The 12,243-nt window shown below is 43.4% G+C and overlaps 1 protein-coding gene across 3 annotated transcripts in view; it reads left to right on the top strand.

Moving 5' to 3' along the window:
* The window catches only part of RBFOX2 (RNA binding protein, fox-1 homolog (C. elegans) 2), a 56,700-nt gene that overhangs the window by 35,216 nt on the left and 9,241 nt on the right, over positions 1–12,243 (top strand). The window contains exons 5-9 of one of the 3 annotated variants that reach the window (XM_009085133.1): positions 1,890–1,950; positions 4,297–4,350; positions 4,513–4,605; positions 5,722–5,854; positions 11,148–11,187. In XM_009085133.1, coding sequence (XP_009083381.1) covers positions 1,890–1,950; positions 4,297–4,350; positions 4,513–4,605; positions 5,722–5,854; positions 11,148–11,187 — 381 coding nt within the window. The remainder of the gene's footprint in view (positions 1–1,889; positions 1,951–4,296; positions 4,351–4,512; positions 4,606–5,721; positions 5,855–11,147; positions 11,188–12,243) is intronic. The other 2 variants (XM_009085134.1, XM_009085135.1) reach the window with 2 other exon arrangements.

Here is a 12,243-nt window from a genome sequence, read left to right as displayed (position 1 = left end):
CATGGTAACTATACACAATGCTGGCGATGGTACGAGTTGGCGGTAAGTGAAACAAAAGTGCTAGAGAAGAAGCTTTTTCTTTTTTTTTTTTTAAATTTTTCTTAAAATTACAAAAAAAATACAAAAACAAAATTAAGAAAGAAAAATCCATCTGCCATCTCACATTAACACTACAAAATGTGATTTGACTTGTTGTCCCCACCCACCTCCTTCCCCTTCTCCCCCTTTTATTTTCAATGCTGTTGAGTAATGCCGCCTGGACTTTGGATGTACATATTGTTTTGTAGCAGTCTGAGCTGTTTGATTACTGACTTCATGGTGATTTCCCCTTGCACATCTTACTCAGAGTTACTGAACTCCAGTTTGGCTGGTTTTTATTAATGCACCCATTTCCTCTTCTCTCTCTCCTGCCCCTTCTTTCTGCTGCTCTTTCTATCTGAGACCTGTTTGTAGCTGTTACTGTTTGTTTCCTCTCTTTTTCTTTCTGCCCCCTCCCCGGTTTATTTCTTTACTAAGTTAAATGCAGCTGTTGGTCTCTTTGCTGACTGGTGGTTTCTGATCGGTTCTGGCAATTTTTCCTTTAAGTGCTTGTGTTGCACTTTGCTGTAGCAGCTGATTTCAGGCACTCGCTCCATCTTAATGATTGTCTGTGAGACCCTATTCCCTCCCTCCTCCCCTCCCCACCCTCTGAATCAATTGTGGGTTTTTTTCCTTTTTTTTTATCTGTGTGTGTTTAACTGCATGCTCTCAGTCTCATCATTGTTGTTTCCCATTCTTTCTTTTTAAATGTGTAATGTTTCTATTGTTTTGGGGCTGAAACAAGAGTAAAATGTAGCTCTGGACTCCTCACCCTGTGTACTCTCAACCTTCTGTAAGTCTTGAGGGCCCATGGCAGCTTTCATTTTTATATCCAATTTTTTCTCCTTCACCCTGGTCTCAATTCCTGTTTGGCATGGGTTTTGATTCACTATTGATGACACATAAAGGCTTCACCCTCCTTGCAAGAACTTTGAGGCTGTCTGACACGGGGCTGCAGTAACTTGGCTTCCAAACTAGTCCATCTTTTCTTTATCAGCACCATCTCTGTGGTAACACCCCACTTGCTTGTGCAATCAAACCTCTTGGAACAATGCAGAGCTCTGTAAAGAGGGTGGAGGGCACAATAAAACCAAAAGAAGACTCAGGTCTACTGCTATGTATTTATTCTTTTTGCTCCATGGGATTTGTGACAAGGGGAAAGTAACCTGGAAAAAGATTGAAAACAATGGGGAGGAAATCGGTGAACGTAGACCGTCTAAATGGTTGGTTGTGTTCCAGAGATTTCCTCAAGCCTTGGGAGTTCAAATCTAAACCTGATGGACTCCAGGCTACCTTTTTCTCTCCAAAAAGTGTGCCTGCCAGCAACCTGCTGTGCCCCAGTCCCAGTGGTGAGCTTGAGAAACAAGTCAGCTTATGTGTCACCTGGTTCAGTTCCCCTGCCCTGGGCTGGAGAAGTTATTGCTGCCTCTTGAACAGAATGTGGACAAAACATCTAGTTTTGCCCTTTTGATCACTGAGCTGTAAATAAGCCTGTGCCAAGGAGTGACAGGATGGTGGAGGATCTGCATTTTACTCTCGTTGGCCTTTTGTTTAATGCATAATTTTAAAATGCCACATTTAGCTGTAACTTTTATAATTAAATGGCAACTGTTAAAAGTAATTTAAAGATTGCATTAATGTAAAATTAGTTGTTTAAATTTTTTTGCTCAGAGAAGTATAGTGTGTGTGTGTGTGTGTGTGTGTATGCGTGTGTGTGTGTGTGTGTGTGTGGTATCGGAGAGTTTTCCACTGTTTTCCCTAACGTCCTGTGCTTCCCTCCCTCTCCTTCCCCTCCCTTTTCTTACTTCCAGGTTAACAATGCCACTGCTCGAGTGATGACCAATAAGAAGATGGTCACACCTTATGCAAATGGTAAGAGAGACTGTACTAATGATGAGCTGAAACGTTTGAAGAAAGACAAAAGAGAAAAAGTCATGACCTCTCCTCAGGACCAAAGAAACCAACAAAACTCCCAAAACCCTTAATTTATACTATTATTCTTCTTCAGTATAACCCTTAAGTGTTTGTGGAGGAGTAACATTTTCCAGATGGAGAAGTGGGGACAGAGAGAAGTAGTGAGATGGCCAATGTGGCCAAGCTGGGTAAAGAAGCCAAGGACTGATGGGTTGCCTGTCACTCCTGCAAACTGATGCTGTGCAGTGGGATGTGCAGTGCTCTTGTGTCTCGTTGCCATCAAGTAGATACCTAAATATGAACACAGAAGCATAACTTAGGATACACAATTAGCTATATCTCAGTTTAGGTTCTGTCTGTAAAAGTACAGCTGTACCCAAGCAACCAGGAAAACAGAGGCTTTGCACTGCTTGCTTGCTTGTTTTTTGTTACAGACTGTGCCTGTGTTCAGTAATTTTCCAGTGAACCTGAATATAGAAAGACCAAGTTGTTTGGGTAATGAAGAATCCTGTTTCATCAGGATATCTTGGTGGTTCTCTGTGCAGTAACTTTATTGCACAGACATGTGTAGCATAAAAAAAAATAATTCTCCCAGCAGACCTGAATGCTGCTTTGATACAGATTTTGAATCTCAGTCTTTGTCCTGAAACAGGCCGAAAAGTTCTTTTTGGTCTGGTAAGTTCCCAAACGGCTTCAACAAGGCAGGAAGCTGCATACAGGTAGTTGCTAGTGTGAGAATCTGTTCTGATTGCAATGTAAGACTCTGAAGTCGGAAGATAAAACTGTGTTTCTGGCTCTGCTACTGACCTGTTGAGTGGCTGTTGGCAAATAAATCATACTTTGGGTACAGAACTGGGGAAACAGGGCCAGGCAGAAAGGCTGGGATTCTGAGTCTCAGTGTTTGAAAGGAGCCAGGAGATTTTGTAGCAAAAGGCAGCACAGCCACGTTATATTGTCCTGAAAACAAGGGCATTAAATGTCATGCATGTGACTGTTTGGTAACAAAACTTGGCTTACTTGTGGAACTGTGATAACAGGCAGGAATATTTTGCTTTTGCAGCCAACAGTGTAGAGCCAGCTTTGAACCTATGCAAAAGTATTTAGTATTAGACTAGGTTTAAGGCATACTGACAAGTGGTCATAAAGTGTTATTAAATCTGAGGGTTGATCCCAGTCTTCTTGTGGCCACCACTGGAGTATTTTGCCATCAAGGTGGGCAGCACAGCAGCAGCTTGTCTGTTTGAGGAGGGAGCCTGTATTGCATCTCTTGTTGATGCTCTGCCAGCTGATGAAGGGGTGGTATTGATGGGCTGCAGTTTCCAAAGTTGTTTCTATGGTTTCTAGACTGCTTAGAGGTGTTGAAGATCAGTAAATGCACCAGGGCTGCAGGACAGAAGAATGTGTGATTGATCGCTGGCTGAAGAGCTGAGATCTTTCCTGAGAGGAATGCTTTGTGGAAGCCAACCCAGATCATGTTGGTTTTGCACCCCATCTCTCCCCCATTAGAGGGATGGAGGGGGGAAGAACAGATAGGTTTCTAGATCTGACTGGAACTATGTTCCTCCTCATACCCGTACTTCTTTCAGCCCTATTCATTTAAACCCTGTATAGGTTTCATGTTGGCAATTTGCACTTCTTGCCAATTATCCAGATTATGTTAAAATCAATTCTCTGCAAAGGCTTTCACCTGAAAAGCAGCATCAAGAAGACAGGAAATTCTAAAATGACAGAGAGGAAAAAATGTGAGATGAATAGAACGAATTGGTTTTATGAACCATGGTTGTGAAATGCAGTTAATGAGGAAATTCAGACGCTGTTGCGTTTTAGCAGATCTTTAGCAATCAAGACAGAAGAGCGTTTTGAGAATTCAAGGCTATAAATTGACTTGCCTGAGATGATAGTCTGGGCCGGTGGCTTTAGAGAGGTTTTGGATCTGTGGTGTTCCTGGTGAAAGCAGGGAGGAGCTGGCAGCCAGGTTCATGCAGGGTAGGCAGGGTCTCCTGGTGCTCATGGCATATATGCATATAAGGTAGTTGGCATTTCCTCAGTGCTGCCTCTGCTGTGCTGTGGATCAGCTGATGTTTTGCTGTTCCCTCTGATGCAGCGACTCGAACCTAGAACTTGACATTAGAAAAAGGCAGTTGGCCTCCATCTACACCAAGGGGGATTGAGGCAAAGCAGAACTTGGGAAGAGCTGTGCATGTGAAGCTGGGACGCATGCAAGAGACCATTCCCCCTACCCACGCTGCCCGTTCCTTCTCTTGGTGTAGATTTTGGCATTCACTGCAGTCTTTGTTGTTTCAGGTTGGAAGTTGAGTCCTGTGGTTGGAGCGGTGTACGGCCCTGAGTTATATGCAGGTAGAGCTTAAGTAGACACTTCCACTTCTGCCATTTAACTGCAGTGGTGTTTGTTTATGTTCTCAAACTGCTGTTTCTTTATAACCTTTTTTACGTTTGTTGTGTTTTGTTTTTTTTTCTTTCTTTTGTTTTTTTGTTTTTATTCTTTTTAAATTAAATTAGCGTCCAGCTTTCAAGCAGATGTCTCGCTGGGCAATGACGCCGCAGTGCCCCTGTCAGGAAGGGGGGGTATTAACACTTACATTCCTTTAATCAGTAAGTAGCTCCCGTTGGCCCCTGTATTGTTACTGTGCTTGAGTTAATGATGACCTGTTACCCTTCTCTCCAGTCTGTATAATATATACTTGAAAGGATGGGTCTCGCTGGGAATGAGTTTACCTTGAGCCAAAGTATACGGTGCAGTTGCTGTAACTTGCTCATCTACAGTGTGTTGCTGTACTGATGAATGGGTCTTTCTCAGCGATGAGGAAGCTGCAGAACAATGGGAGGGTGTGTGTGAGGAATAGGCCATTCCCTTATCCCTCTCCCCCTTCGGAAATTGAAGAAACCAAACAGACAAATCCCTAAAGTACATATTATACAAGCTGCTAAACCGCGAGTCTGCAGGGCCCCTAGTGGCATGTACCTGGACGCACGTTGGGTTGGGTTTGTGCCCTGGGACTCCTTCCCTCTTGGTATCTGTTTTTTGCCTGTTTGCAGATGCCTCTGAGGTTTTACACTGTTTTATCACAAGCCAGTGTGCTCCAGTTTAAAGTGCAGTAATGCGGGCATCACTATATGTGGTGCCAGTGTTTGGTCACGCTGGTTAAATGAAAATGGGCTCTCAGTAAACTGGCAATTTATGGGAAATTTCTGCTGCTGTTATATGGGCTATCTTGTCTTGCAGGCTTTAAAATGAACATACAGAGGATTGGGTGGCAAAGAGTGGGAGGGGAAAGGAGGGAAGAGACTTGATGTAAGTTGGTTGACTTTAAGGGCCTCTTGACAAATTATTTTAAAGAGCCTCTGCAGTTTTGGAAGAGCCGCGTGCTGTATTGATAGTAACTCCCCGCGCTTCTCAGAATCTAACCAGACTGCATGGCGGTGTCAAAAGGTGGGGGGACTTGAACCCTGTTTGTGGTGGGTAAGGCATGCCAAAACATTAACCTCTTGCATGCCAAACCTCTCTGCAACCCTTCTCCCCCCAAAGGCCATGGTGTAGGAGGAAGTATGTACGGGATGCTTGCTGGGTTATAAGCATGTCCCTCTGCAGGATTGATGCAAAATGCCCCATCGCTGCGGAGCTGTCGTGTCACTTTGTTTGAAGCAGTCGGTCATGCTCTGGACAGGAGCTCGGATCCTTTTCACCTTCTACCTTGTCTGTCTTTACAGTTCCAGGCTTCCCCTATCCAACTGCAGCCACCACAGCAGCCGCGTTTCGGGGCGCCCATCTGAGGGGCCGAGGAAGGACAGTGTATGGGGCAGTCCGGGCAGTACCTCCCACGGCCATCCCTGCCTACCCAGGGTAAGCACTGGTCACAAGAGCTGAGTGCTCTGCACAACCGTGTCAAACAGCTAATCAGTTAACCAAAAAAAACTCTAAAATTGTCTGGATGGTGAGAGTCAAGATATTGCTAGTGCCAGAGCATTCTGCACATGATGGCATCCAGTGGGGGCAAATCTAAATTTTTTGGTGTTAAGTTCTCGACTGAAACAATTTTCAGTACTTGTAACAGCTTAAAGTGCTGTTGGATTCCTTCTCATAGTTTCTCAATTTGTCTATATGGTATTTGTCATCCATTGACCCAATATGTTATAGTACTCCTGAGAAGGACACAAAGAGAGAAGATCTAAAATTTCTGTAAAGGTTCAGCTCTTTGCACTCCATTTGCGTTTTCATATCCAGGAATGAGGAATATTATCCATTACCTTCATGCCTCACCATCTGGCAGTAGGACACAGAAGAGCCAGTTACCCACAATGGATTTGCTTTCTTTGTTGGAGACGGTTTAAAAAGGTTTAAAACAAAGATTAATCAAGTCCATTAATTTGAAGCTGGGAGTGTTTGGGATGTAGGGAGAACTAAAGTGCAATGAAGCAATGTTGAATGCGTGGCCTTAGCATTCTTTGCCCTCAGACTTTTCACTAGTAATGCAGTAAAGTAGATGCTGTTACAAAAGAGTATTCCACTGTTTAAAAGTACAGGGAACTAGGGTTGTATGTGAGTTTTGTTTGGGCCTTTTGTTGGTTTGTTTAAATGTGATGGAATGACAGATAAATTAGCAAATCCCTTCCAAAGTGCCTTTTTTTGTTTGATTTTGAGGATGCTTTATTCGTATTGTCTCTGGAGTTTTACTTGCCATATTTTCTAGGCAATGTTCTCAGAAAGAACATGAGTAGAAATGAATCCTCCAACACAGAGAAGTGGACTGACCCTTTTTTTTACTTTAGACTCAGCCCAAAGGGCAAGAAAACAAATAATACATCTTCTACTAAAAAGGAAGGTGGAATCCACACACTTCAGTGCAGGGAGCTGGCCTGATATATGCTGGATAAGCTTGCAGTACCTTCTGTAGCAGGTTAAGGGGTGAGAACTTCTGTGGCCCTTTCTGTTTAGAGCCCATTCTGATACTCAAAGTGGAGCCCAAGGAAGCGATCATGTGTCTGGCTAGCTTAGCTCTCTGACAGATCTGGCAGTGTTTGTATTTAATTCACCAGAAGACTAAATAAAACCTCTTATGTGAACGTTGGTCTTCTGAACAGTGTTTCTTCTGGGTTTCCAGATCCACCTATTTTTGCCACTGCTCCTCCTAGTTCACGTTTTTTTATGCTCTGACCTGCAACTTGTATGGCTGTTGCTCTAAAAATTACTGAGTCCAGTTTTATTAGGAAGTGCTCCACAGCAAAGCAGAGAAGCAAAGCTGAGCTAAGTGCTTCTGTCTAGCAGAAGACAAAATACTTGCACCAGGAAGGGGGAATGTACTCTTCATCCCTGGGAATAATGGCTGGAGCATTCCTAGCAAGAGGCTGTCATGACCACTAGGAAGGCTTGTCTTTGATATAAATCCAGCCTAAGTCCCATATGAAAGGCTTATTTCCATTTGGAATGAGGGCCAAGCTCCAATGATTAGCCCTCCCAAATACTGTCTTATGTCTGTGTTTACTTACGCTACACTGAGTCTGTCTGACCCTGCTTACTGGTTCCATGTCTTCATGGGCAGCATGCTATCTAGTAAACGTGTACAGGGCAGCAGTAAGCAGGGCAGGTTCACCGATGGCCCAGAACTTTCCCTAGTCTCAAACACTGGGATGTAATTAATTACTGCTGGTGGTTTTTGTCGTCATAGTCTGAGTCTCTGCAAGGTATTTTGTAGAGCAAATTTGATTCCTAGTGGAGTAATACAAAATGTGTTATTTGATCCCACATTGCTGTAACCTGTAGGACAGCCACTGCTCCACGCGGGCACTGTTCACCTCCATGGGGTCAGGAGCAGGCACACGTTCCTGACACCTTACCCTGCATAAGTTACTTTTTTCCTGGCCAGTGGAAAGGTGACACCATAAGATCATTGAGCAGCACACGAATGACCAAGAGGTAGTGAGTAATGTGGAGGAAGACAGTGAATTAAGCTGCAGGTTAACTCAAACCTGGTAGAAGGCATTGGTTTTCACAAACCTCAGTGGTGTTTAAGTTACAAAACTCAGTGGTATCCCTGCATTTGAGAGCTTAGCAGAGTTTAGAAAATACAAAATGTAGATTAATAAAAGCTCCTTGGTATTGCCATACTGGATCAGACCTGATGACCATTCAGCTTAGAGTAAGTTTTGACAGTGTCTAGTGCTAAATACCCCAGAGGAAGGTGCAAGAAATTATAGTTCTAATATTTATTTCAAGAACTCAAGTGAAGATTTACTTATGTACATGTGGAATGTCCATACTTACGTATGGCCATGGATGCTCATCCAGAGGAGGCTACTTGGACCTTAGAAAACAATTGCTTGAATTGTTGGAGATGGTGTTAGATAGTTACTTAGGCCTGACTTATACAAATGCAGCCTTCAGTTTATAACTGAGGTGGCATTCAATAGAAGTAATGAGACATTATGACCTCTGATCTGTAGCATGAGTAAAAACTGTACTGGAATATTTGTAGCAGCCACACTTTTTAAACGAGAATGCTGACAAGTTATACTTCAGACCAAAAGCTGTAGAAATTAAGGCAGTCTCTGGAAAAAAACTTGCCCACTGTAAAGCTCTCAAAGCTAAATAAGCTTGATAAGTTTTATTTCTCAAACCATAGTTCAGTCATTGACTTGTTAATGGTCATTAAGTGCCTATATGAAGAGTAGACTTGCCACAGTAAAGAATAATTCAGTCTAAGAGTATAAATATATAGGGGATTAACTGATTCAAAGCCAAAGTAGATAAAAGACTAGGTACAGGGTAGTGGGGAGCTTTGAGGGTTTGGAGTGGGTTTTTTGGTTCCTTTTACAACACAGTCAACTGTTGGGACACCTAAATGATATGCTGGCTATTTTACAAAGCCAGCATATTTCTTTTTCTTGTGGGTGTGTTTTAGCTCAGCTAGTGGGGTGTTTTTGCAGATGACCCTGAGATTTGATGGGCTGCTGGACTGCTGTATCTTTCTGGTCAGGCTACATAACCAGAATGGTCTCTGTGGTTCTCAACTGAACGAATTCTCTCCACTTTTGCTAGCATTAACAGTCACAGATACGGATGTTCTAGCATATAAATAAACCTTGCTGAATTTTGGCCCTGGGAGTTGGTGTCAGTGAAGTCCTAACTAAAGGAGAGATGTAGGATGCACATGTGCTTGGTTGGACCCAGGAAGTCTTACTCTTACCTGTTATTAGTGTCCCTTGCAGTTTTCTCTGGAGAGCTGATGCTAGCATCTCTTGCTGACAGAAATAGTGGCCTGATCCAATGTGGTAATGCTTATATTCATCCAACTGATTGTGTTCAGAATAACTGTTAAAACTGCTAACTTGTTCATAATCCAAGTCACCTCCTCTGTCATGCGTTTGCCTTTCCTGCAGGAGCAGGTGGAGTATCACTGCTAAAACACTCCTGGTCCTAGATAGAGAACCCAGCAATGTAAGTCACTGCCCCAGGAGCCAAATTCTTTGTTATGTGGTTGTAAAAAATTTAGCTTCAACAAACATGATCTTATGGCCTGCTTCTCCCTGCTGAAGTGGCTCCCCTCTTCCTCTAACAAGGGTCTCTATCTTCATACCTGCTCCTGGCGCTCTTGGAGACTATAGTAACTTTGTCCATTGGGAATGGAGTGTACTTTTCCTGGGGAAGACAGCAAGACTAAATTATTCGAGCAGTAGCTAACACTGCAAGATTTTTCTTTTAAATTTTCTTTTATTTTTTAGTAATAGCATGCAGAATTTTGGCAAGACCTGCTGGGCTTTTTTTGTGTGTGTGTGCCTTACAATAGGTGGGTGTCTAAGGGTGGCAGGCTCTTGGCAGCATTTCACAATCCATCTGATGAGTGAAAAATGATAGTCGAAAGAATAGCTAGTCTTCCATACCTTCTTTTCCCTTATTGCTGCAGGTAAGTCATGAACATCAGATCCATGAACATCACAGATGGTGGGGCTAATGCTTTCTAAAGCCTTGAGCAAGTTTGTACGGAGCTATTCAGAGAACAAAGCAGGAGGAAATTCCTCAGTATGAAGCACATGGGTGGGGGGCATCCCCTCTCTTCCTTCCTCATCCTTCCCCAACCCCTGTCCCCAGAGCGAGCTGTGTAGATTTATGCTAGCGAATGCTCTGGTAAGAGCAGCTCTTTGGGAACCCCAGGCTCTGTTTAACAGTTTTCCTGCTTGAAGTTCTGAGAGAAAGAAAACTATGGCTTAAAGCAGAAAAAGCAACCATCCCATGGAAACCCTTCCAGTTGCTCCTCTCTGCTATGGAACAGGTCGTTACTACCAGGGACTCCCACTGCACCTTTCAATTCTCGGACCTTGGACCAGTCACCTAACCTTTTTAGCTCATTATCTCTGCTTGTGAAAGCAATGCATTGTGGGTATTTTTGGTTTTTTCTTTTCAATTACATTTCTCTGTGTTTACTTTGATCAGAATTGATTGACTTGTTTTCCTGAGGTGTTGCATCGGTTCTTTAAGATGCTGAATAATAATACTTTGCATGCTTGTGTGATCAGCCAAATCTTATCGCATGTCTAATGTGCAGGGTAAAAGCAGGTGATGTATGGATGTCAGAAACAAAGTCATGCAGCCCTGTGAAGCCTGAAATATGTGATCAGGCACAAGTCTCCGAAACACACTCCTGACATAGGTGACTCCAGCCCCTGTGGGATGCCTTCTGAGGGGCTCCTCAATTTCACCAAGCCCACTTCATGAAGCCAATGTTTTCCATGTGTTTTAGGGGGTAACTAAAATCATTCCAGGAGAATAACCAGAGTGGAGGTTTCTAAACCCTTATTTTTCTTCTTCAGGACATCAGATCTTTTTTGAGTCTATATTTATTGCACAAGATGGTGGTTCCCCTCCCTCTCTCCTTCACATACTGTCTCCCCCTCTGCCCGCCCCTTCCCCCTTTGCATGCCATGGAAGATGACTTGGAGCCGTCTAAGCGTGCGTGCGCACACACATCTCTTGCTGATTTGCTCCTGCCAAAAGCCCAGGTTGTGGATTCATACATCACCTGCCTGTGTAAAACGCATGTGCATGCTGCCGTCCTCAATAACCGGAATGTGTTTTCTGTTCTTTTGTTTTTTTGTTTTGTTTTTTTGTTTTGTTTTTTTGTTTTTGTGTGGATTTTCTGCAGTGTGGTTTACCAGGACGGATTTTACGGTGCTGACCTCTATGTAAGTACACACACCGGAGCCTTCTCGTCCCCAACCCCTGACAAGCCAGCCTTTTTTTTGTTTCGTTTTCTTTTTCTTTTGGTTTGTTTGTTTGGTTTGGTTTGTTTTTTTAAAATATCATTTACTTTTGATTTTCTTCTTCCTTGTGGATATATATATTTATATATTTAGGAATGCAAGCATGCTTCTCTGTCACTGCGCTTGCCCCTGGGTGCAAGACCTAAGCCTTTGGGTTTCCTGATCATTGCCAGGGTCAATTTACTGGGTGTCCTGTCCCCTACACGCACACTGGTACTAATCAACCTGAGAGATGATTAGCAAATTAAAATTTCTCTCAACACTTCTCTCATTTGCATAATTTGGATATAAAAATAACAGGACTGGTTTAGCCTCAGACCTTCCCTTTCCTTCTCCCCCTCCGCCCTTCCCTTTCTTTCCCCTCTTGGGGCCCTTTCAGGTTTGATTTGTGCAGCCCACGCTAAACTGAACAAGCTATATGTTTAAAAATGTTCATGTGCCACTGGGATGTGGAGATTATCCCTTTGGGGAAGACACTGGGACTGATTAAAAATGGAGACTGAGATGCTAGAGTGAAAACTGACATCTCATTTTGCTGGTAGAAATGGTACCTAAATAGGCTAGATTCTCTCACCTCGCCAGGGAATTGTAAAGTACAAATGTGTGGAGATGTTTGGTTACAAGAGTCAGCAGCCTCCTCCTGTCTGGGAATTAGCCCTGATACCATGGGAGACTTTGTCCTGTCATTGTCTTTGTCTTACCCAGTTGTCTGTATTGCAAATCTCCAGGGCATCTGTGTGTACGTAGGTGGGTTGTGGATGGAGGGATTCAAAGTGGCCAGTGAGAAATGTGGTTTCCTGTCTGAGGGAGAGCTGTTGCAGAACAGCCCTGGCAGGAATATGCCTGTCAAAGCCAAAATGTTCAGGTCCACTACTGCCATCACAACTCGTGGCCTGCCTAGCTCTAGTGTAGTTCCCTTTCGTGGTATTGTAGGTCATAGCTCTTTGGAGCTGGGGAAGTTTTGCACTGGGTAGTGGC

The sequence above is a fragment of the Acanthisitta chloris genome, unplaced genomic scaffold, assembly GCF_000695815.1.
Source record: "Acanthisitta chloris isolate BGI_N310 unplaced genomic scaffold, ASM69581v1 scaffold1512, whole genome shotgun sequence".
Lineage (NCBI taxonomy): Eukaryota > Metazoa > Chordata > Aves > Passeriformes > Acanthisittidae > Acanthisitta > Acanthisitta chloris.
The sequence above is the reverse complement of the archived record's forward strand: the minus strand, read 5'-3'. Positions and strand labels throughout refer to the sequence as shown.